This window comes from Lissotriton helveticus, chromosome 6 (assembly GCF_964261635.1).
Source record: "Lissotriton helveticus chromosome 6, aLisHel1.1, whole genome shotgun sequence".
Taxonomy (NCBI): Eukaryota; Metazoa; Chordata; class Amphibia; order Caudata; family Salamandridae; genus Lissotriton; species Lissotriton helveticus.
This window is the reverse complement of record NC_136067.1, coordinates 833,987,540-834,012,445: the sequence shown is the minus strand read 5'-3', so window position 1 is coordinate 834,012,445 and position 24,906 is coordinate 833,987,540. Positions and strand designations below refer to the sequence as shown.

Here is a 24,906-nt window from a genome sequence, read left to right as displayed (position 1 = left end):
TGGTCGGCCCTTTCAAGGTGAGATATATGCTAAACCTAGTTCCAATCAGTAAATGTGTCAGCCGTTTCCCTGTAGGAGTTGTGAGTGGGTAATTGCCATTTTCCCTGAATCACCCGAAGCAGAACCTGTACGAGAGGTAGGTCAAAATCTGTTATTGATTTGATGTGGAACAAAGTTTCTTTCCAACAGGACTGTATGTCTACATATGACTACCATAATTTAATAAAGAAGCCGATATTCCACATCTTTTCCAGCAAAGGTCCTAGCAAGCAAAGAAAGTTTTCATTCTAAATGCAGCAAAGTACCATCCAGTGATTATTTTATAAGCGTTTTATTTATGTTTAGTATATATAGATAATTTAGGGGGATTGGACTAAACATTGGATCATATTTTGCCTGTCAATTTAATCTTTAAACCTTTTTCCCAGTGGAACACACAGTTATGTTTCCCATTGGGTTGTAAGATGCTCACCAGGATGTAAAGATTAGAGATCTCGCCTTTTGTCTGGTGTTGCAAGAAATAATTTTTCTAACAGGGTCTTTCTAGACCACCCTGTCTTCTAATACCTATACAATTCACAACACAAATGCCAGTAAGAGTGATAATAATAACAACAACACGTTCAACTATCACTCAATTTAACGACACTCAATTAAACAATCTCAGAAGGCTGAGTTGCCCTTACAAAGATTCACATTTGTTACCTGCACATTTCTACACGTTTCAGCAGGAGTGCATTCAACTCACTGAGCTATCCTGCAGCATTTTTAATGTCAGTTTTTTGGAGCTCGAGATCTGAAGGTAAACAGTCTACAGCTGAAGTTAGAACCTCATTTTGGGCAGAGATATCCTTTTTTAGGAGTCGGTGCAAATGGTCAGTTTCCCTGGGCTCTCAATTTGATAATCTGATATTAGATATAGCCCGAAATAAGAGAAAGTGATATTCCCAGAATGGTCCAATGGGAAAACGCAACTAAAATCCTAGGTTTACCAATCGCCAATGTACACTAATTTGCAGACTCCATTTATTTATTTATTTAAAAAGATAACGAAAATGTATTTTATTTTCAAGGTCACATAACACACTGTTTTGTTTCTCTGTCACTACTGTGGAACACATCACCCGACCACACTGAAATTAGGACAAGAAAGTGCGAACTCTTTTTTATAATGGGTTTTCCGATTGGGATGTGGAGTGCTTGCCAACCGAAAGGCTAAGAGACATTTGCTTTAGACTTAAAGAGTTTCACGTACCTTTCCTGCATCAACAAGTTCTGAAATGGTATCCAGCGTTGGCCCACTTGGTGAAAAGAACCCCCAGCGGTAGTGAACCCCTTTACACAGGTGCTGCAAGAAAAGGCAGTGAATAAGAGGGACAGAAAAGGGGTCTGCTATCAATTAAACGGTCGGCTACTTGGAACAATAAAACAAGCTCAACAACTGCCATCTGCGAGGACTTTCTGCCTAGAAAAAAAAACACTATTTCCCATAAAGAGCAGAGACAAACAACCGAGGCAAACAAAGACGATGCAAGTGTCCATACGAGCCCTAATTTCTGGCATCTGAGGGCTCGCTTTTATTTCTGCCTTTAAGACGGCTTTTACGGACCAGCCATTTCATAATCTTTTTATTTTTCTCAAAAGCCACCTAGTGCTCTTCAGGCTGTTTTCTTCTTTACTGAAACGGCATTTAAAATCAAAAGCATCTTGCTGGCCTCGATATATCTGTGACAGCAGCGGTTGTCAGCAAGTGGTGCCACTTGGACGCGCTGCTATGGGAACAGCCATGGCAACAGCCGAGACATCGTTTACTGATGCAAGCAGCAAGAGTGTCCTAGGCTGAAGCACGCAAACCCTTCAGTTGATTTGGCTGCATCCCCATTCAAGGGTCAAGGGTCTCGCTTGGATCGTGATGCACACAGGGTTTTTCAGAAGTTACACCTTTTTCTCCCTACAGAATTTCTGGTGTTCAATTAACACTGCATTTTCAAAACACCAATTCAAGACACAACATCGCAGTTATATTAAATAATTTTACAAAAAGTACATGATTACAAAGGAAAAGCAGACCTTAAATTTAAACCCTGATCACATGTAGAATAAACCAATCAGGGAGAAACCCAAAGAACATGGCAACGGAGGAAGAAACAGCATGGCGAGGTGGTGTTCCAGGACAGCATCTCCCCTTTAGGGAAGATGATGAAATGGAGAGAGATGATGAATGTGTCACACTTCAGTACGTGTGCAATTACTCTACGAATGCCACTTTGAAGGAACTGCTCGCAGGAGTTTCCTTTGTTTAACTATACTACGTTCTCGCCTTTACCAATTTCATTCACTGCCCCATATCTTTTTTTTCTATTTTATCCAACTTGTGCTGTACTCGTCAACCTGGATCAAAATACATTTGCACATACATAAATCAATCAATACCTTGATTCATAGTGATCCATTAACGTTTCAACCATCCAGTCAGGGTTGGAGCTATTCCTATATTTGGTTGCAATTTTAATCCAAACTGAGTCTGTTTTTTGTTTATCAGTAACGTGATTAGCCTGTCCTTGCTGTTCACTACTGATGTATCAAGGAAGCAAATTCACACCTTCTGGCAAGACAAAGTAAAAAAAACATGTTTTTTCAAATGTAACCATCTTGCCAGGGCCAAATCTATCTGCTTTACCACTGCTTGTTTCTCGAAGAAGTCCTCGCCAAGCACATCATGATTTCTTGGTAAATGTTGTGTATGATGGTTTACTAGTGTGACCATCATGCTTGATTTTTGATGTGCGCAAACTCCCCCACTTAAATCTTCTGGGCTGTGCTATGAACAATATCAGGAAGGACTATGTAGAACTAATTCTCAAGAAATCCAGAGGCTGGAATTGTAGATTCGGGGTTGGTGCGCCCTTAGGATGACGCAGACCGGCATTCGAACAGAAAGGGGTAGAAACTTCTGAAGGAAACCTTAAGCGTTCACTTGATGTTTAGGACTGGCACAGTTCTGCCTTTCATATGCATTCTTCTGGAGCATGAGTGATCACTCGGATTTCAATTGGATAGTTACCTTCATGACTTTGCTTCCGATTGTGATCCCTGTCCGCAGCATCCCATCTGCTATTCCAAGCTGGTCCGTGTTGAACAGAAACGGCGTGACCAAAGTGACGTATTTAGCCCCAGACCATGGCTTCAGGTAATTCAGAATCCAGTTTTCAGTAGATCCGCCAACATTATCAAGAATAAGGTCAAACCTGTAAACGGAAAGAGATAGACAGCTGTCTGCTTGTCTTGCACAAAAAAATTTCAAAATGTGTATAGTGTAAAGCAAGTGACTCTTCTCTGCTGCATGGGAGAGTAGGGATTTCAAACAGGCGGCCGAGGATCTACCAAAATGCAAACCAACTCAGGTCCATTCTGTAAGGAAGGTCACTCAGTTGTTACCACTTTTCCTCATCGGGGACTGGTGGGGGGGGGGTTTGCATGAAAACCGCATGACAGACATTCATGTGCAGTCACTCTCAGAATAAGCAGCCACACATCACCTGCCTACCTGTGCATTAGATGTTAGTAGCTTCTATTTAGACAGTGTCCGCTGCTGGCTCATCCAACTGTGTCTCCAAATGCTCACACCAGTTCGTGCGGAAGTCATTCAATATTGCCTCCCATGCCTCTGCTACTAGCTGTTTGCTTAACCCTGTGGCATCTTCACGACGAAGCGCTAGACTCTCCGCTTGCGCCCAACACAGCAAGGATTGAAACCAAGCTACAGCCACTGGCGGGACAGATTTCCAATGACGCGTGAGTAGGCGTTTGGCAACTATGAGGCCCAAATCTATGAACCTAGAAGTCACTTTATGCCCTTTGGATCGTGGGTATTGCCCCAAAATACACACCTCCCATGACCAGTCCAGGGTGTGTTCCGTGCACTGGATTAGACAGCTGGTGACGGTACCCCAATATGCTAAAACAGCAGGGAATGACCAAAGCATGTGCAACAAAGCTGCGTCCGTTTCCCCACATCTTGCACACGCAGTATCGACTCGACCAAAATACCTATTTATACTGTCCGGCGTCAGGTAGGCTCTATAGACAATGTAATTTTGAATAAGGCAAAATCTGACATCACGGGGGATTTGCATGAGACTCCCCACTCCCTTCTGTGACAGGCCGCCCCAGGTCTGCGTCCCAGTGGGCTCGAAGGGACAGCAGGCGCGGTGCCGTGTGGAGTCTAAGGGACTCTGCAAACCACTTCGTCAAGTGGCAGCCGGTGCTCAGCTTGTGCAGGTACTAAATAGTTAGGTGGGTGGGATGTTCCTGTGTCACGTTGCCCCACAGCACGCTAAGCGCGTGTCACTGCGGCATGCAACAGAAACTGACCCCACGGTAAGTCCTAGCTCTCTGCCAGATCTGTGAACGGGAGGAGCTGAACGACAGTATACAAATCAATTAATGTTTGTATACCAGCCTCCTCACAAAGCACCAGCTCCGCACTCATTACAGCCCATAGCCTCCTAGGCATACCTAATATAGGGAGTGATGGTGCATAGGGCACTATATGGCGCGTAATGTGCAGGCTACACCGGTAACAATGATATGCCTTGACCAGTATCTGCATAGGCACTCCTCCCGCACGACCCTAATGAAACAATGCAACGATTTGGGGGTGGGTGAGCCCGGGCATCTGTCCCACTGTGTCCTCAAGGTGGCGCGCGCTAAGCCAGCGCACCACCCACTGGAGCTGGGCAGCTAGGTAATATTGCTCCATGTTGGGCAGAGAGAGTCCGCCCTGCGTGGTCAGCGGGTACATTTTAGCCAAGGACACTCTGCTTGCCGATCTATGCCATATAAATTGTCCCAGGTCAGATTCCAAATTTTTAAAAAAGGGCAGTCTAAGCTGTAACGGTAAGTTCGTAAAATAATAAAGGAGAAGCATCAGGACCATAATCTTTAACCACATCGCTGCTTGGTAGTTTCCTCTGCTGTGCTGGACAGCAACGAAAACGGGTTTGGTCATGACGAGCTCAGCTCGTCATGAGCACCTGAGAGGTATATGCCATGACGAGCTGAGCTCGTCATGAGCATGGAAGGGGTTAACAATGCAATCCTGTCCATGACTGCTAGAGGCAAGGTGGCCCGGAAGGTCATCTGAGCTCTCACCACCGTGACAGCGTGAATTAAATTTCCCACTAGGAGGTCCCGTGGATCTCTGTAAATGAGGATCCCCAAAATCCGAAATGCCTCAGTCTGCCAATGCACTGCCCTGCCATTGACGACTAGGTGGGGATCAGGAGTTGACCCTACAAATGGATACAGACACGACTTATCCCAATTCACGTTTAACCCCGACGCGAAGAGTGGCTTTGACTGCTCCACATGAGTGCATGATGTCCCTGAGGTAGATCAATAGGTCGTCCGCATATAGGGAGACCGCATGCATGCCGTCTCCCAATGGGATTCTCCAGTCGTCTTGCATGGTACGGAGCACCTCAGCGAGTGGCTCAATAGCGAGCACAAATAACAGCAGGGAGAGGAGACAGCCCTGTCTTGTACCGCGCTCTATGGGGAACCGCGCTGATATGTAGGGACCTGTCTTTACCCTGGCCATGGGCTGCTAGTAAATTAATTTAACGAGGCCCAGAAAGTCCTCCCCAGTCCATACCGGCGAAGCGCAGCAAACAGGAACTCCCACTCTAAGGTATCAAACGCCTTCCCTAAGTCCAGAAAGAGGCACCTGTGACGCGCCCAATTATCCCCAGAGTATGTCGCCCTCAGGAGAAGCGCTGCAAGTTTAACAATGTGCTTCGGGCGGGCACAAAGCCATTTTGGTCCATATGGACCAGATGCGGTACCAAAGGGGCCAACCTGCTCGCTAGTATTTGGGCCAACACTTTATAGTCAGTGTTAAGTAACGCCAACGGGCAGTAAGACCCAATCAGCTCCGCATCCCTGTGCGGTTTGGGCAAGGACACCAGCAGGGACTCACAAAGTGTGCCCGGGAGCACGCCCACCTCCTGCGCATTGTTATAGACTGCGAGGAGGTGTGGCGCCAGGAGCTGCTGGTATGCCTTATAGTACTCCGCCGGGCATCCATCCGGGCCCGGCGCTTTGCCTGTAGCCAGGGAGCTGATAGCGCTGTGAACTTCCAGCAGTGTGAGCGGTTCGCTCAGTTCTCCTTTTTGATCTGCTGTGACCTGACACAGAGGCAAAGGGGCAAGAAACGTTTCGATGTCCGCTAGCATCGTGCGGCTCACCGTTTGATACACCCTGGTGTAATGAGCAACAAACTCATCATGTATTTCGCGCTTTGTGGTGAGTAGTGCTCCCGTCGCTGAGCGCAGCCGTAATATACCAAGCAGTTACTCTCATTACTGAAGCAGCTGCAATGGGATCAGGGCCAGGAGTTGTGAGAGGCACAACTATGACTACCTTAACTTATAAAAGAGGTTTTGGAGGTTCATTTTCCTTGTTAGCATTTGGGCTGAGGGCACCTGGTGGCAACACGTGGAAGCTAATTTTATTTTGAAAGAGAGAGATAAACTATTTCGAGATTGGAGTGCTGGCCAGGCATGGTGGGGGAGGGGCGAAAGTGGCAGAGAACACAATCTGCTACATAGGGCCGCGGCTATCATTAGTGCAAGAGGTGCACTTGCATTGGGTACGAGGAGTGTGAGGGGCTCACAACATCCCAATTACTGGGAATAGTGTTTTTGCTTGATCTATTTTCTCTTTTATAAGTCTCACATTTAGCGTGGATTATGACCTACAGAAAAAGTATGCAGGGTTCAGCTGCCTACGGCGCTGAACTTTGGGGGTACCTGGGTGCAACCTTAGTGGTGGAAATACGCTTTATGAGTCAGTTGGTGGGTGTACCTGTAAACACTCCTCTCCTTACACTTAGGATGGGTTTTGGGGTTAGCGACCTCTTCGACAGACTTGCTTTGCGTCCCATACTTTACTGGAGATGGATCTGGGCTACCCCAAAGGCACCAGCCTATCAACAAGGGTTAGAGTAAATGTTATTGTTTGTGGGCTCTTGTAGAATCCATGGCTAAAGCATGTGAAGGGCATATTGTCAGAGATTGGTCTTGGTGGCCTATGGAGTGCGGCGGAACAGACGCGGGCCACTTCCAAATCACTGCTCAAGACCACATATTGGCAACACAGAGATAATCGCCTATACTCACAGCCGAGCCATGCCGTTCTTATACATTTACTGCCAAGTGGAAATGCACGTCACAGGTTATTGAGATGCTGTGCCCACCATTTGGGGACCAAAAAGAAACTATTGAGCATATTATCTCTTTCTGGCAGACCTATGTGAGTTATAGGAGGTGCTGGATATTCCCGCACTGTCTAAATTTGGGAGTCAGGGACCACAAAGTAGCATTCAGGATTTTGAGACACGATACAAGCAGATTGATCGTTTTTGCTCTCTCTTGTTATCTGTTGTGTGTGTAGGAAGCTAGGCACAAGAAGAGCGGTGATCATAATAACAGAAGGAGAACAGGATGTGCAATACTTATCTGCAGAATACAGGAACCCTTTTAGAGTATTTATATATTTTAACCATTAATGGTCAATCAATCTATATTAGTGTGTACAGTCTATGTATAGCTTGTTGCGCAGATTTAGGATTAGCTGGACACACAACTAACGAAATAGTTCTGACAGGGAAGATTTCAGTTTTTTCTTGATGTATTGCACAAAGTCACCCTGTTGCTAGACCCCCCCCCCCGCCAATACTAAGGAGTCGTGGGCTATCCCAATGTCTATAACATTGCACTTTTATAGCATACATTTAAAAATGGTTTTACTGTATGTTTTTATCTTCTGTGCTTTTATGACTTAAAGCCGAAACAAAGTGTGATTGATTGAAAAAGTATACCTGAAAGTACAAGCCTGTTCACTGCATGTAACACTGACCCTTACACTCCCTCAAGTCCTGCCATGAAGTTTTGAAAACATTTTGCTTAGGGGGGCTCACAGCATAATAGTTTGAAGACCTCTGCCTCATCCCTTAGTGACAGTCTCCTCCTGCATTACTTGACTGTCTCCTCACTCCCTTCCCTACTGTCACTTCCTCTCTTCTTTAATTCTTTCCTCATCCTTTTTGTTTCCTCACGCCTTTCTTGATTGTAACCTCACCTTTCTAAATGTTACCTCACCCCTTCCTTGCCTCCTCATCTATCCCTTCGCTGTCATCTTGCCCACTCCTTGCTTGCGTCTTCATCCATTCCTTTGCTGTCTCTTCATCTCTTCTTCGTCTGTGTGATCATCCCTTTCTTCACTGTCTCCTCAGTCAGACATTTCTTGACGGTCTACTTTCTTAATTGTCACTTCACCTCTTCCTTGTGTCCTTTTCTCTCTCCTCACTACTTTCCTGATTGCCATCTCATCTCATCCTTTCCTTAAGTGTCTCCTCATCCCTTCCTTCATTTCCAAATCAATGTTCCTTCCTAGGTATAACATTCTGAGGTCGCCCTGCAAATGAGTGACGGCATACAAGAATTGACTTTCTTGGTGGGTCATGTGGTGATGTGAGGTTTTGGTCTCCGCCCGCTTGGACCTGGGCAAGGATGGACAAGCGTTCTCTGTCTAATAATTCTGAGGGTAATAGTGAGGGGAGGGGTACTCCTTTCAAACCGGTCCATCCCTAATATGCGCTCTGCTTTGCCCTCCTGACATGACGGGTATGCTTCACCTCCCAGTTGGGCTGTATGGTCACTGATATTTTGTCCTGAATAAAAAACAGAATCATCATACAGTTGCGTAAGCACCACAAATGGAAGACAGTCGACAAACAGTGTCAGTGCCTAACTGCAATAATCTCGCAACGAGATTAAGCACAGGGACACTATACAAAAACATAAGAAGGAAAGATAACTTCAGTCATGTGCAGTCAATGTGCATGCATCCTATTTCTACTTGACAAGGGGCAGTTGTTCTTTACTGGAGGGACAGATTGCAGAAGCATCTCTCCAGCCATCTCCACCCAGCCCTTTATACACACCACTGAGAAGCAAAGCCGCCCATACAAGAGGCTATACATCACTAAGGTATATCTTCACAAGATAATTCCCGTAAATATGCAGAACATCTTCCGCAAGCAACGCTTGGTAAAAAAAAAAAAAAATTAAATCCCAAAGTGAAACTTAGGTTTTTGTCTCTCACCACCGACATTTACAAAAAAAAATACTCCAGGAGAGGAAGGCCACCAGCAGTCTAGGGAACTTACTGCAAACGTGCTCCGACAAAAACTTTCCTCGGCACAGCCCATTCTAAATGTTTGCAGGCCAAAAACCCCCAAGCTCTTCTGCCAAGCTTTAAGCCACGCCCCTTCTGTGCTCACTCTCTTTGTTGCTTCTATAGGATTCAGCCCAAGGATGGGTGGCAAAGGAGCCTGCACCCTGGTGTAGACATGCACAAGGCTTTCTTAAAGACTTATACTGATAAGAAACAACCGATCTTATACATGATTTTTCAGTAGTAAACAAAAACCATAAAACCAACAGGGACATCTATTTTCAATTACTTCTCTTTCTCAGTATGAGTAAGACTTGAGCTCTGGTTTCAGAAATGAAGCTGCTTTCCTCGACTCCCCTGCTCCCTAGTGAAGGTGTGGGTAAGAGACTTCACTAATTCGCCGAAGGTCTTGGCTTGAAGTGGTCTAACAACTCAAAGGGAAGGGTCTCCAGTTAAAGAGCTCAATGCTGTGAGCCTCAGACAGAGAATCCTCAATTGTGAATCATTCTGTGCAGCTCAGTGTCTACCATGGATAGAAGTGAAACATGACGATCTATGGGGTTAGTTCCGTTTTTGTTAGACATGTCCGGGTTCATGTAGGACTATAATTTCATCTATTCCTCGCACCTTTCTTAATTCTGTCTGTTCTTGCCCGTTGCAGGAATCGCCTGAACTCTTCCTCATCTCATGAACCTCTCTTCTCACCCCCTCTGAATTGTCTTCCCTTCTCCTCCTTACTTCAACTCGTCCTTCTCTATTATTAGCTCTCGCCTGTGAGAGGACTGCACTAGCACATGCTCTCTCACTTGCAAGAAGTATCGTGTTCTATAAGGGGCTTGGAGAACCCGCCTATTGCTTGGCATTCATCAGCTTCATAGTCACTCTTCTTTGAAGGTTCTTAATTGGTTCGTGCTTGCATGCCACTTCCCCTTCTTTCAAGTGTGAGCAATGACAAACTACTGATTAATTTAGTCTAATTAGGGTCCTTCTGCTGTCCTTCACTGCACATACTGCGCTTCAGGTACTATTTTTATCTTCCAAAGTGCACCTGCACTCTACCTTTGAGGGCAACTTCCCCCTCACCTTTGTCATTGGTTGTTGCATCTGCTCCTTCATGTCTGTGTTCAGTGCTCATTTTTACAGTTTTATACAGTGCGGACTGGACCGGGAAGTACTGGAGTGTTTTGCTTTAAATGAATGCCAGTTACATTACACAGGGAAATTTTGGGGGGGCACGGGGAGATAAAGTGATTTGCCCAGAATCACAGGATGTTGAGCCAAACCCGGGACTCGAACCTAGTTCCCCAGTTTGACAGGCGCCAGCTCTGGCCGCAACGCCACATCCTCTCTCCTTTTTAGGTCTCGCTAGTGTTAGCAGCGCGAAGCGCTGCATCCAGCGAAAGACCTTATGTTGTGCACTTGCCGGGAATGTTGGACAGGGGAAGGGTACGCGCTTTCCCTCGGCGATTTCATCTGTAGGACGAGCACGCCCAGCCCAGCGCCGTGCACATCTCCTGTTCAACATTCACCGCAAGTCAGCCTCTCGCCTCTCTCAATCGCGCGCGCACACACATAGCCACACTCACGCATGCACACACACACAAACACGCACACACACACACACGAAGGCACACACACACACGCACGCACACACACTGCATACACACACGCGCGCACGCACACACACGCATGCACACACACACGCACGCACACAGCCACCCCCCCCCCTCATTACGAAACACATTTGGTCACTCGATTGGAGAGTGTGATTTCCATAGATGTATATTTTGTAATAAAGTGCTTAAACCAAGAATAAACTCCAGATCCAAGACACCAAATCCCCCACTACTGTGTCCGTGGTGGGGGCATAACAAGGGGACGTAAGTGACAGTGCACCAAAAAAGAGAAGGTCGTGAAAGGAGGGTTAAGGAGCACGCACCACAATGCTAAACAAAAGGGGTAATGGTAACGTGACAAAAGAAGGGGATAGAAGTGGGAGACGTCGCTACAAATTAGGTGATAACAAGGTGGAGGAGCAATACAAGAATGGTGGGTGTCATTGTTGGGGGGGTGCCTGAATCGGAAAGGTTTGTGATGGTGCAGGGGGGGGGGCAGCAAAAGAGGAGTGTAAACAGACTATGGGGGCGACGAGGCAGCTGCATAGGCAACAGGGCATCAGGAGGGCGTTGATGGGCTACTACAGGCTAAAAGGTAAACCTTATAAAAGGTGTCTTGAAGCTGTATCTCACCACAACCGCAGACGACAGGCTCCTCTTCCTGTCCCTGCAGGCTTGTGCACCTGTTTCCGGCAGGCCACTCTGCAACCCTCCCAAAATAGGCCTCTCTGTCCAGCACCAGTCTCATAATTACCATGCCCCTCCTTGCGCGCCCTCTGCTGCACCCCGGCCGGGGCCGTGAACAGTTCCGTGGGGTCTCACCTGCGTCCCTCCGGGGGCCCCCGCTTCCTCCCACAGCCCGTTCTTCTCCTCTCTCCGCACCCCCGCCACCTCCGGCCGGCCTCTCACAATATGGTGGCCACAAGTCCCCCATCCCCTCCCTCCTGCCTCCGCGGCGCGGAGCATCACGGGCCGGCGTGACGTCAGGCTGTTCGAATGAATACAAACCTGGGCTGGAGGCCGCGCTCTGTTGCTAGGCAACAGGGATTAGAGCAACATCGGGGCCAGTGGTCCAGCGCATCCCAAGAGCCGGCACCTGTCGCAGCACAGGGGGCTAGCGGGGCACAAGCAGTAATGTTTATTTATTTATTTTTAGGTCTCGCTGGTGTTAGCAGCGCGAAGCGCTGCGTCCAGCGAAAGACCTTATGTTGTGCACTTGCCGGGAATGTTGCACAGGGGAAGGGTACACGCTTTCCCTCGGCGATTTCATCTCTAGGACGCGCACGCCCAGCCCGGCACCGTGCACATCTCCTGTTCAACATTCACCGCAAGTCAGCCTCTCGCCTCTCTCAATCGCGCGCGCCCACACACACAGCCACACACACGCATGCACACACACACACACACAAACACGCAGGCACACACACACATGCACACACTGCATACGCACACTGCATACAAACACGCGCGCGCACACACGCACGCACACAGCCATCCCCCACCCCCCCCGCTCACCTGGCTCTTTCCGCGTGTCCCTCTCTCCCTCGGCAGGCAGCGGGTCAGTCTCGGCATGGGAGCCCCGCAGCGCTGTTCTGCACCCGGGCCCCCTCCTGGAACCCGGGACTTCAGCTGCCGGCGCCGGGGCTCCCTCTTCATTACAAATAGCGCGCATGCGCTGGCAGCCCCCGCCCTCTCAGTCACAGCCCGGTTTCAGTTTCGCTGTCTTCCGTGTTCGCCGTCCGCGTGAAACCCCTCTTTCTGGTTTTCCAATGGCGCCTGGTTCGCGCATATGTTTAATATGCAGGGCCGCTTTCCTCTGTGTTGCACGGCCGCTTTCCTTGTGCTGTTACCCCCCACTGCCACCCGCCCCTCGCTCCTTGTTTTAATGCCCAACCCCGTGTTTACTGCGCTGACCTGCTGTCACGGCTGAGGACGGTAAGACGTTTTATTCTCACGCTCACATTGTGTAATTACGTTATTTGGACTGCTACATTTTCCAAGATATGAAAACATTTCTCCGCTTTGCTGTGCTGTTAATCAACCGAGCTTGAGCTATTGCATTGTAAATGACAATGCCCTTCATTTATGTTTCGGTTTTTAAAACATAAATAAAAGGCATTGTCATTTACAATGCTAATAGCTTAGACTCTCACAAATGCGAGACCTATTGCATTGCAAATGCTTGTTTCTCGTTTATTAATGCAGCAACAGAACCTGGCTTCCTCTCTAACACACTCAATTTGCCACTCTCCCCGCCATTATGCTAATGCTTGTTAAATCGGTCTCTGCCCATCTCTCTTTCCTGTCTGAGAGACAATCACTTAATTTTTTTAATTAATTGCAATACGTCGGGTGCTTAGCTTGTTGTGACGGTCACAGCAGTAAACGGGCCGTTATTATTTGCAATTTAATTTGTACATGAACTATCAGAATGTGCGAGTGCACTGTTAACAAACATTGGCAAAGCCAGTAGCTCTCTCCTACGAGAACTACTGGCTTCGTCAATATTTTAGCGATGTTGAACAGCAGCACAGCTACTGTACTGCACAACTAAGTTATGGAAACAAGCATTTGCAATGCAATAGGTCTCGCATTATTAAAGTTTGAGCTATTGGTGTTGCATTATTTAGCAATGCCAATAGCTCAAACTTAAATAATGCGAGACCTATTGCATTGCAAATGCTTGTTGTACAAGCCACAGCCTGCAGGTGCTTAGAGTCAACTCTCTGCCTCTGGGAAGCTGTGGATTGCATCCGATAAAAGGTGAAACTCAAGGACCCGACGGAAAAAACCTCACCAAGTTGTTTCTGAAAGCCATGCAGTGGTCTGAATGTGTCCCTCAGAACCTTCTGGAGTAAGGACGATCATCACTACACGATGCACACAGGCATGTTTACTGATAGACATATGTATTACAGGGTTAAAACTGGCCATTCTCCACGGGAGTCACACATTTATACCATGCATTATTTTTCATTATGTCCTCTCCAGCAGAAACCTCAAGGCCATTTTCCCTGAACCAGGTTCCAGAAAACGTAATCTGACTTCCTGTGGATACATACATCAGGCCAAAAATGATGTGCCTTATTTTCAAGTACTGTTATTGTTATACAAGTTAGTGGTTTTAACAGCTGACATACCACCTCCTATTGGACAAGGAATGCTACCAAGCATGCTCTGCATTTGCCTGTGGCCGCTTTTGCCGGGTGGGCAGCGAACCTCCAGCACCCAGCACACTGCTCTGTGCACCGCTCCTGCACCTTTGCTCGGTGTCAAGACGGACTGCCCGTTGAGCCAGGGTGGCATGGAGCGTTGCGTGCCGCTCTTCCCTCCAAGGCCCTGCACACGCACAGGAGCCGGATGGAGCTCCTGTGGCACGTGACATCTCATCACAGGCCACGTGGTCATAGCCTAGTCAATGGCCGAGCACGCTGCCTGCACTGGCAGGGTCAAAGGGCAGCACTGCTCACTCTGGCGGGAATGCCCCCTGCACCCTCATGCCCAGCTTTACCAAGCTCTTTGCGTTAAAATGAGTATTTATTTGCCCTCAGAAAAGAACGTTAAAAGCCATCAAACCCTAAGAGGGTTTGGCATGCCCTTCAAATGATGGCTGAAGGAAGAGACGCAGCGAGACGACATGCGCGTGCACACAGGATGGAGGGAAGTGAGAAAACAAGTACCTAGAAATAGCTTGAGTTCCTGGCAAGCTGCCGGCCCGATCTGGTGCGAAATCTGGAAGTTCGGCAGCGTGATGCCTGTTGTGGGGCAGGACTTCCGCCTTCCGCAGGAAGCCCGTGCCTACGGGGTGGCTGGCCGAGAGGAAAGTGGTGACGCGGGGCTCCAATGCCTGAGGGAGAGCCCCGCGGTGGCGGCAGAAGTAAGGAGAAGCCCTGGATTACAAGTGGCAGCTGAGGCCGTAGCTGCAAGTGCGGGGCTCCCATGAGTGAGGGAAGCCCCGCGTGTGCCACGTCAATGGAGGCGGAGGAGACGACACCAGGGGAGTCCTGAGACAGCGCCTGTAGCAGCCACAAAAGAGCTCGGTGAGTGGGGCTTTGTTGTACCGTGGGGGCTGGTGCATGTGTTTGTTATTGAATAATCGAGTGCGCGCGCACTGGCTGGGGACGGCTGGTGCATGTGTGCGCAGCTGGTGCGTGTGTGTGCGGCTGCTGCGTGTGTGCGTGGCTGGGGGTGGCTGGTGCGTGTATGTGCACGGTGCGTCTTCAGAAGCGTGTCCACAGACCCCAATCGCCAAAGCCCTGAGCGTGCCCCGGTCTGTACCACTTCGCAGGCAAATCGATAACAATAGATCTTGCTGGCGACAGCGCTTTTGCGTTGCTTCGCCAGGTGAGACCTAAAAAAGGGTTATGACTTGCGTCGTCATAGCACTTCTTCCCATACTTTGCCCTGCTGCAGAGCAGGGGCGCTGCTGTGTAACATGGCTAAAAACATTGACAAAGCCAATAGCTCTCGTAGTTGAGAGTTACTGGCTTTGCTACTGCTTGTCTCACCTCTCCCTTTTCTCTATCTACTATCATTTCCTCTTCCAGGCAGTATCTCTACTCCATCCCCTGTCCCCTTTCATCCCCTTTCCTCCTTTACTACTCTACCCTTTCCTCTTCCTGCCTCATGCCTCCACCTTCACTTTCCTCTTCTTTCCTCACTCCAAGCTCTCCTTCCACATTGCTTGTTCCCCGGTCACAGCCATTAATTCTCTTCTCTCCTCCTCCGCAAGTTATGATCAACATCCAAATCCAGCACTCTCCCTTCACGCTCATCACCTCACCATGCACTCTCCATGCTGTTTCATCACATTCCACACGCCCCCTTTATATTAAACTGTCAGTTTATAAACCATTCTCCATTCAAATGCTATATATAATGCTCTCCCTCACCTTTTACCACTACTTTCTCCTATGTGTTTCTGCCTCACCCTTTACTGCAGAGCAAATCAAACATTCTCCTCCACTCAATAGATCTGGGTTAAATCCATTGTTCTTTTGCTCATCATGCCACCCCAAGTTTAGACCCATCCATATGCAAATCAGTCTTGACCATGTGCCTCCTGGGACAGTCCAGACCGAAATGCCAAGCCAGGTCCTCACTGGACCGTAAATAAGCACCCTGGGACTCGTTTCAGGGCATCATCCCTCATCAGCTAGGCTAGCTTGAATCCAGTGAGAGTGAGCCCGGGACCCACGCCTGGGCATATCCGGCACACTTAGGGCGAAAAAGCAAAGATGATGAACAGAATGCAGAGCAAATCAAACATTCTCCCCCAGTCAATAGATCTGGGTTAAATCCATTGTTCTTTTGCTCACCATATCACCCCAGTTTAGACCCAGCCATATACAAATCAGTTTAGACCTTGTGCCTCATGGGAACAGTCTGTCCATTAATTGTTCTTTTTGCATTTGTCACCCCCGAGTGGGACGGGTATGCCCAGACATGAGTCCCGTGCTGTCCATGCCACTGGAGTCAAGCTATCCTGTGTGATGAGGGGTGAAACTGCGAAACCGGTCCTAGGATGCTTGTTTCCAGTCCAGGGAGGACCTGGCCTGGCAGTTCGGGCTGGACTGTTCCCATTGGGCACAGGGTCAGGACTGATTTGCATATGGCTAGGTTCAATCTGGAATGGCATGGGGAGCAAAAAAACAATCGATTTAGGCCCAGATCTCTGTACTGGGGTGAATGTACGACATTGTTCTGCATTCTGTCCATCAATTGTTTTTGTTGTAAAATTAGAACAAGCATGGGGAAAGCCAATAGGTATTAACTATCCGAGATCTTTTCGCTTTGTCATTGATTTTTTTACCCATGTTGTATAGCAGCGCGGGCTGCTGTGCATCATGGTTAAACTTTTTTTGTAAAAAAAGCTATATGGCGCTTTTAGCGCTGGCTGCGTCATAGCACATTTTTCTGTTTACTTTCAACCATTCTGCACAGGAGCCTTGCTGCTGTCCAACATGGCTAGAAAAAAACCTTTACAAAGTCAATAGATCGCGTGTAGGCGAGACCTATTGGCTTTTCCAATACTTGTTATTGTGATGTGTTCTCCCCCGCACAAGGCCCAGGAGTTGTTATTGTAATCGTAGGCTTGGAAACTGTCTGCACTAGAGCTGCTCTTAGATAGACATTTTGGCAATCGCTCAGGGGCATGGCTACCAAGAGTGCAGAATGAGCGGTAGCATTTGTGGTCCAGGAGTTTAAGAGGTGCTCAGCGCCCCGAAAGTGGTTTCATTTTTACTGCTCCACTTAGGGTGGGATTCCGTTTTCCTTGCAAAACTGGTCCCCCGGTGGAATTAGTAAATACACCCATAGATTAGGTCTTGCCTGAGCCAGCGCATGCACGGCTCTGGCAAGACATTAAGTAGCTGCTTATAAAAGTGCTACCTTGCTGGCCACCAGCTTGCTATTAAGCGCACAAGCGCGCGCGCGACGTGAACAGCTGCCATCTGGCTTCTTTCATCGTGCGCGTAAATGCCCTCCCTTCTCCCATTCCCTCCTCGCCAGCTTCATGCCTCTGCATGCCGCACGATCACTTTCAGCAGCGCGCGTGAATGCCCTCCCCAACCCCCTCCCTTCTCCCATTGACTCCTCGTCAGCTTCATGCCTTTGCATGGCGTGAAATTTTAGTAGTTTCGCTTTCATCATTTGCAAACCATGTCTAAGCTGTAGACTTTCACGGCCACGCGGCCATGAGAGTGGGTGTTTTATCGAGTCATCTTCCTGATATGCTTCACTTTCCAGTCTCTCATGCTGTTCTCAAGCAAAATGTGCTTCTGTGCAATGCCTGCGCTTCACGATACTGTCTTGCTCTGTGTGCTTTTCCATCCCTGCCCTGCGCCAAACTCTCATGTTGTTCTCAAGCAAAATGTGCTTCTGTGCAACGCCTGCGCTTCACGATACTGTCTCGCTCTGTGTGCTTTTCCATCCCCGCAAGCGCCGATATTGCTCTCTTTCGTCCCTGTGCCTCTGCTCTTTTCCTTATAAATGTAGTGGTAGCACAAACTCTGGCCAAGGGTATTGAAGCACTTTACGCCAGTTACATTACACAAGGTCGCATGAATTTTCTTTCTGGCTGGTTTTGGTTCTCTACATTTTGTGTTGCCCCAACCACCATTGCTCCTTTTTTGACAGGCCCGCACCTTGGGTAAGCTGCCGGCATGCTGGGATCAAACTTATCTGAGTGTCAACGTACGTTTCTTTAACCCATTGTTCCTTTGCACGGCTGCTTGCACTCCCAGGACCACCGCTGCTTCCCCCAGAGCTCTTGCACGTCGCATAACAAACTCGCTCTCCCATTGGGCGACCCCCGTGTCACATGACATTGAAAACCTACCAGCGCTGGTGTTCGTGAATGTGCACTACCCCTATCCCTCATCTGCCGTTAATATCCTCATTTTAGAAAGAACTTATTGGTTCCTTCATGTTAATAAGTAAAACGGTAAAATGATGAAAAACCAACCCCGGGCCGTGATTCTGCTGTACGTGATCGCTGCAAATATCAACTGTACAATATTAAGTTGAGTATCCCCCTCCGCAAGCAAGTGAGGTGAGTTCTGGATTGTCCGCAATAAACTCGAGACTCTAATGCTTTTCAAAAATCATTTCTCTTTTAAACCGCATAGCTAGATATGTTTTGTTTATAACTTTAACGGTTCAGGAGTGAAATGGGGAAGACCTACAAGGCCAGCTGCTAACACACACAGCTGTTCAGTGGCATAAAACAGCCACACAAAATCCGGGCACGGGCACGCTCTGAGCTCCCTCAGACATAAACCTTCTTCACTAACCGAGCAACTAAGGCGCAATAATGCTGCTGACTGGAAGCAGGACACGGCTCTATTACCAGCAGCACCTTTATTTTTGTTTAACATATATCCGTTTATTGCACTTTCACTTTAATAATACTGTTTGTTGATCGATGACATTTTGTTGGTTATGCACGTAACAATGTGTGAACAGGCATGTGAGTAGCTTGCCCAATTCTGCCTTTGGCGAAGGTGATCCCGTGGTTTTTTAAAAAACTTTTAATTTGGCTGTTTTAACTTTGTCATTTTAGAGAACATTGTCGATCTGTAATAATGTCTTTTTTTGTATATCGCTGTTATGGTCCTAGACTAGTTACCGAAATAAAGTGTCTTACGGACTTACTCTTCCTAGTCCTTTCTGACGTAATGATGACATCCCTGGAACTTGGCGTCCGGAGTGAAGGAACATATTTTACACAGTGGACAACCATCAGCGGCTTCAATAAAGACAGAAAAGAAACAGAGACTAGAGAGTGTCTTCGATAACACCCATACAATATTTTAAATACCAATCGGTCTATCAAATTAAAACCTGCTAGAGGGTCACTCGCACCAAAAGAGAAGGGTTGTCATGCATGATAAAAAGGCAAGGGGAATTACTAAGGCAAGGGGAATTCATGAGTATCTGCACACTTTCTATAAAATCGGTCTCCATTAAGGACGTGCTTCAGATATAACGCCTTTTCTATTCCTCCCCAACAAGTGTTTGTCCACTCTGGTGGGACAGGCACTGCACTACGTTAGAAACGTACACACCTTCTACAGGTGCGTGGACATGCAAGAAACAGCACAGCAGAGTCAGCACTTCTAAAACACCTGGGACGGAAGTCCCAGAGTAATTGACAGTTCTCGTTGCCTGGCATGACCGAGGTAAATGTAAACAAGCATTGGCATAGCCAATAGGTCTCGCATTTGGGACCTTATAAGTGTTTAGCCATGCAACAGTTGATGTTGTTGAACCAAGTATATTGTGCTGCATAACCAAACACTTATAAGGTCCCAAAAGCGGGACCTATTGGCTATGCCAATGCTTGTTTTTAAGTTGTAATCTTGTCTTCGTCTGCACTTACCAATGCAAAAAACAGAAACGCAAAGAGAAGCTCCGGGGTGAGTGCTCACAGTGACTGAGCCTTGAATGAGAAGCTGGGAAGAGTGGCTGTGCAGCTCCAAGGAGGGGGTGCACCTCTCACCCATGCTACAGCTGCTCAGCCATTGCTCGTCTTGGCTGAAGACGGCTGTAATGCCAAAAACCGGTCCTAGGAAGCTTGTTTCCGGTCCAGGGAAGGCATGGCTTGGCAGTTCGCGCTGGACTGTTCCCATGAGGCACAGGGTCAGACTGATTTGCATATGGCCATGTCTGAACTGGGGTGGCAGAGTGGGCTAAAGAACGGTGATGGATTAAACCCAGATCTGTTGACTGGTTGTGAGTGTTTGATTGGTTCAGATGCTCCGTCCATCACCACCCCCTTTTGTACCGCAGCCATTGCTCCTCCGCAGCTTTGGGAACAGCTCTTCATGTAACTAAGTCTCTAAGAATTATACAGTGGTTTTATATGTACTTGTGTCATTGAAGGAATATAAATCAATATAGTACAATGTTGGCCTAATGCATCCAATATATATCAAAATATTCTATTAGGAAAACCCATTGTAAATACGCTCGAACCATGTATACATTCGGAATCGGGCTTAGACTGAACAAACGCCATTTTAGTTTTCCCTCCCTTGACTCTTTCATTGGTTAGGAAAACACGTGACCTGATACTGTACACAGAGAGCAAGAGAGGCTGCCTTGGGCTATGAACAGACCATTGATTCTAACTTAGGAAACTCAAGGTCACATTTGCCTTTCTGTTAGGATGAGCGCATTCTTGCTGGCGCCGTGCCTGTACTCCCGTGTCCCAGAACGAAAGGGAGGCACCTTTACTGACCTACCCCCGGAATAGTTAGAGCTGAGTTTCAAAGCAATCAATTGTGCCTTATATGGGTTTTCCTGTTGGCTTCACGAGAAGTGGTACTTTTCCATGTAAGGGGTTTTTGTAACGTATGCTGAAAGTATATATGCACTCTCTTAAATGTAATCCAGCAGTCTCCTCTGCGCACCTTTGAGGGAGAGGGCGACTCCCCTTTATAGGGCGCTTTTGCAAAATAAACGATTGAACCTTCTCCATTGCCGATTGACTTCTTTTTGGTAATAAGGTATATGGGCTATTGGTAAGTATAGCTCTATGATAAATAATTTTGGTACTTCAGTCATACCAATTTTTCTGGGTGTTTTGGGGTAAATATGTGTGCATAGAGTGTATGTCTGTCTTTTATGTCTATGTATGCGTGTATTACAATATGCGAGGATATAAAACATGGTGTGCTTTTTTGTGTATATGCATGTATGTAAGAGTATCTGTTGCTCTTTCGGTGTGTGAATTATTGTGTTTGCACATTACAGTATGTCAGAGATGTTTTTTAATTCTGTATTTCTGTGTTTGCGAACATGCACATATGCAACGGGTTGCATTTGGACCTGTTCGATCTTGTTTATGTATGCATGTTTTTGTTTATCAGAAATGGCATGTCCACTTTTAGCTTGATCACAGAACAGAACTGTAGGCTCATGTTATGCTGCAGGTGTTTGGGGGGGAAGGACTTCAAGTCCTTGCTGGGCTGACAGTATTGGGGGGGGTATGGTGGGTTGAGGTGAAGGGTGCACAGACATTTAATGAGAAGCTATACACCAGCAAATACCGGCCTCTGTGACTCAACTGAAACATGCTTTTAACCTCTTGCATGCTAATGACAAGGTCAGCTCGTCATGAGGCACACTGGAGCTGTGTTCATGACAAGGTGAACTCGTCATGTATAATGGGATTATCAATCAGTCAGCACAGGAGGGGAAAAGCCTTAGCAGCCAAGTGGTTAACTAATCTTACAAACAACACTTTTGCAGTTTCTAAGAGCTATATAATTTTGAAATACGAAACAAATATGCCTCATGTTGGCTAATGATATTTTATTATCTAAGTGGTGATGCTATAACCATCCCTGGTAACACGGAAAGTGACAAGAGGAAAAGAGTGTGGTCTTTATTTACTTTTTTCGCTTACCTTTTAAATTATCAAGCATTTGGTTCCTGACTTCCTTTCCACTTCATTTACATGTTATCCTTTGTAATACTAGCTTTATTTACATGTGCCCATATTTGGAAAATGTTATAATTTTATAACCCAGGAAACTTGGCATTTAAACATTTTCAAAACACAATAATAGATGCTTCTGGGTAGTTTCATTTGAATTATTTGAACCATCTGAAACTCTTCAGTAAAGTATGGTTCGCACTAAAAACCAACAGAAATATGAGCTTAAACACTCTTTCCCGAATTATGGTGGATGATATACTGCAAATGTGAGTCATATGAGCTAAGGAAACTGAATACATGCTTTTGAGATTTTTTTGTTAGCACTCCTTCCCTTGAAGTATGCCAAATATGACCTTCACCACCCTTTTTTTTGTAGGCTGTAGTACTCTATTCACTCACACCACAGCTGCTCCCAGCTGTACATTATAGCATTTGTTAAATGAACACAATGGTCTTTGGTTATTAATCTCGACATTCGCTGCAGATACCAATGTGAAAACAGAACGCAGAGATCAGCTCCATTGTGAGGTCGCGCAGTGTCTGACCCCGATAATAAAAAGCATGGAAGAGAGACGTTGGAGCTACAGGGCAGCACTTAGCATTTAAAGTGCAGCAGCTGGACCCATTTTACCTGCAGCTAACTTCATGTCCTTCGAAAGAAAGACAAGTGTTTTGTGCAGCTGGAGAATGAGATCGCCATCTCAAACTTTGTGTGGCACAAGCAGGCTCAATGGATAACAAGCTGTATAACCAGGAGCACCTCTCTTAACATCCGTAGGTTATTCAGAGTTCAGAATTATGCGACTGAGAATTGGCCACGATCTGGATGCTTAGTATTAAACTTGGAGAAGGCCTTTGATTCAGTGGAGTGGCCCTATCTAGCAGCAGTGCTGCGTAAATACGAGATAGGGGATGGGCACTTACAAATGGTGCAGTAATTGTACCAGCAGCCTATGATACGGGCCCGCACAGGCAAGTTCATATCTGATACAATCAGGGTCAGACGTGGAACTAGACAAGGATGCCTTTTGTCCCCATTGCTTTTCTCCCTTGCCATGGAACCTCTGGCGGCTCTACTGCGAGAAAGCAGAGCGGTCTGGGGTATACCCCTGGAAGATGGTCTCCACACAGTGTCCTTATATGCTGATGACCTGCTGCTGTACGTGAGAGACTTACATGATATACCGCCAGCTATATCTAACATATTTAGTAGGTTCGAGGAAGTCTCAGGACTTAAGGTAAATTGGGCCAACTCGGGCTCCTATTCTTTTAGTGAGAATGTGGGAGCAACTGATATAACAATCAACGGCACGGCGCTTGCCTGGTACCCAACAATGTTTAGATATCTGGGCATACACATCTACAGATCTCCTGCGGACAAACTGGAGGGCAATCTGGTCCGTGCCATCTCCTACATACGAAAATGAATAAACAAAGCAAATGCCAGTGCTGCAACACTGATATGAACAAATGCTGAATGGCAATGACTGAAACAATTGCCCTCAAGAAACCACTTTTTCCGTTGCATACAAAAGTCAAAAACGTTATTTATTTTTTCATTTCTATTTTCTGGCATTTACTTTGTTTATTCATGTAATGGCGCGGCCTTGCTGCGTTTAAGCCAAACCCTTGTAGTTGTTTTCTCCTACATACGGGTGCAGATACAATTTTGGAAGACTCTGCCGCTCAACGTGATGAGTCACATCACCCGACTAAAATTATAGTGCTGCCTAGGCTATTGTATTATTTTGCAAATCTGCCGGTATATGTCCCGGTACGGCTGTTCCGGGAGCTGGAGGGGTTAATCAGAGGTCTAATATGGAACATAGGATGGCCCAGGATAGCGCTGCATAAATTGCGCCGCCGGAAAGTGGGGGCTTGGCAGTTCCTCATCTAGAATTGTATTACTTAGCTGCGCAGTTGCAGTGGGTCGCAAAGTGGCTAAGCGGCAATAACCTGGCAGATACCGCCACTGAGTCGTGTTCATGGACACAGACGCAAATCTATAGCTTATTCCACCCACTGGGGAAATCTCCTCTCTCAACACAGTTACATATTGAGTTGGCCCATAGATGCTACCAAAGGAGCCTACAACTTACAAAATACACAATTCTCTATGCCCCAATACTGCCACTGGTCGGTACGCCCCGAGGTAGAGACTTTGCAACGGACTTGGCACTGACGCCCTGGACTGATGCAGGAGTAGAGACGCTAGGAGATATATACACTAGTGGTACCTGGTTGCCCTTTGCAACCTTGACAGCAGATACAGGCCTGCCGTGGGTCAGTTCCTCCTACACACAGCCATCATAAGGACACTGACACTGACATGGTGAGATTTGGACAATTGAGCCACAAACACATCAGTTGCTACAGTACCTGCATGTGATGGGGGAGGGGACGCATGTGATTCACTGGCTAGTGCAGGCCCTGCTTACACATGTGTTAAAACCACCACAGAGACTCCGGCGCGATGGGCTAAAGACAGAGGTGAGCCCTGGGCAGATAAAGACTGGGAACATGTCCTGGCCAGTGCCACACGCATATCGCATAACTCACGTTTCAAACTCATACAAACGTATATAATACACAGAGCATATCTCTTGCCAGACAAGATTAATAAATATTTTAACACCGCCACCACTGCTTGTCCAAGATGCCATCTACTAGACGCTGACCTACTGCACATGCTGTGGTCCTGCTCCTTACTTCACTCCTATTGGCACCCAATAACAGCAACTCTCACCAGTAGCATTAACACTGAAGTGCCACACACATTGGAGGTTTGCATCCTGGGGATTTACAAACGTACGAAAGCCAATAAAGTAACCAAGAGATGGAAACAAAAAGATCTGCCGGAGGCTAAAATCTCTAGAAAATTGGGCACAGGCGGAGAGCTTCATTCTTCATAGAGAAGAAACGGCTGGGCTGTGTAAGTTTCCCATCGCACAGGCCTGGGACGACATCCTGAAAACTTTTGTATAAACTAGCATAGCATTGATCGCTCCCCCCACACAGCGATTGGGAGATGACGCGTGAAATGATGCCTGGGTGGAGTGGATGGGCCGTATACATAGGCACCTTTGGACATGGCTGTTAGACTGG

At 47.1% G+C, this 24,906-nt stretch overlaps 1 protein-coding gene across 1 annotated transcript in view; it reads right to left on the bottom strand.

Annotated features, from left to right (window-relative positions):
• The window catches only part of RTN4IP1 (reticulon 4 interacting protein 1), a 226,823-nt gene that overhangs the window by 88,658 nt on the left and 113,259 nt on the right, over nucleotides 1-24,906 (bottom strand). Inside the window, exons 8-9 of the mRNA XM_078648428.1 lie at nucleotides 3,065-3,248; nucleotides 1,256-1,348 (exon numbers count right to left, since the gene is read on the bottom strand). Coding sequence (XP_078504554.1) covers nucleotides 1,256-1,348; nucleotides 3,065-3,248 — 277 coding nt within the window. The remainder of the gene's footprint in view (nucleotides 1-1,255; nucleotides 1,349-3,064; nucleotides 3,249-24,906) is intronic.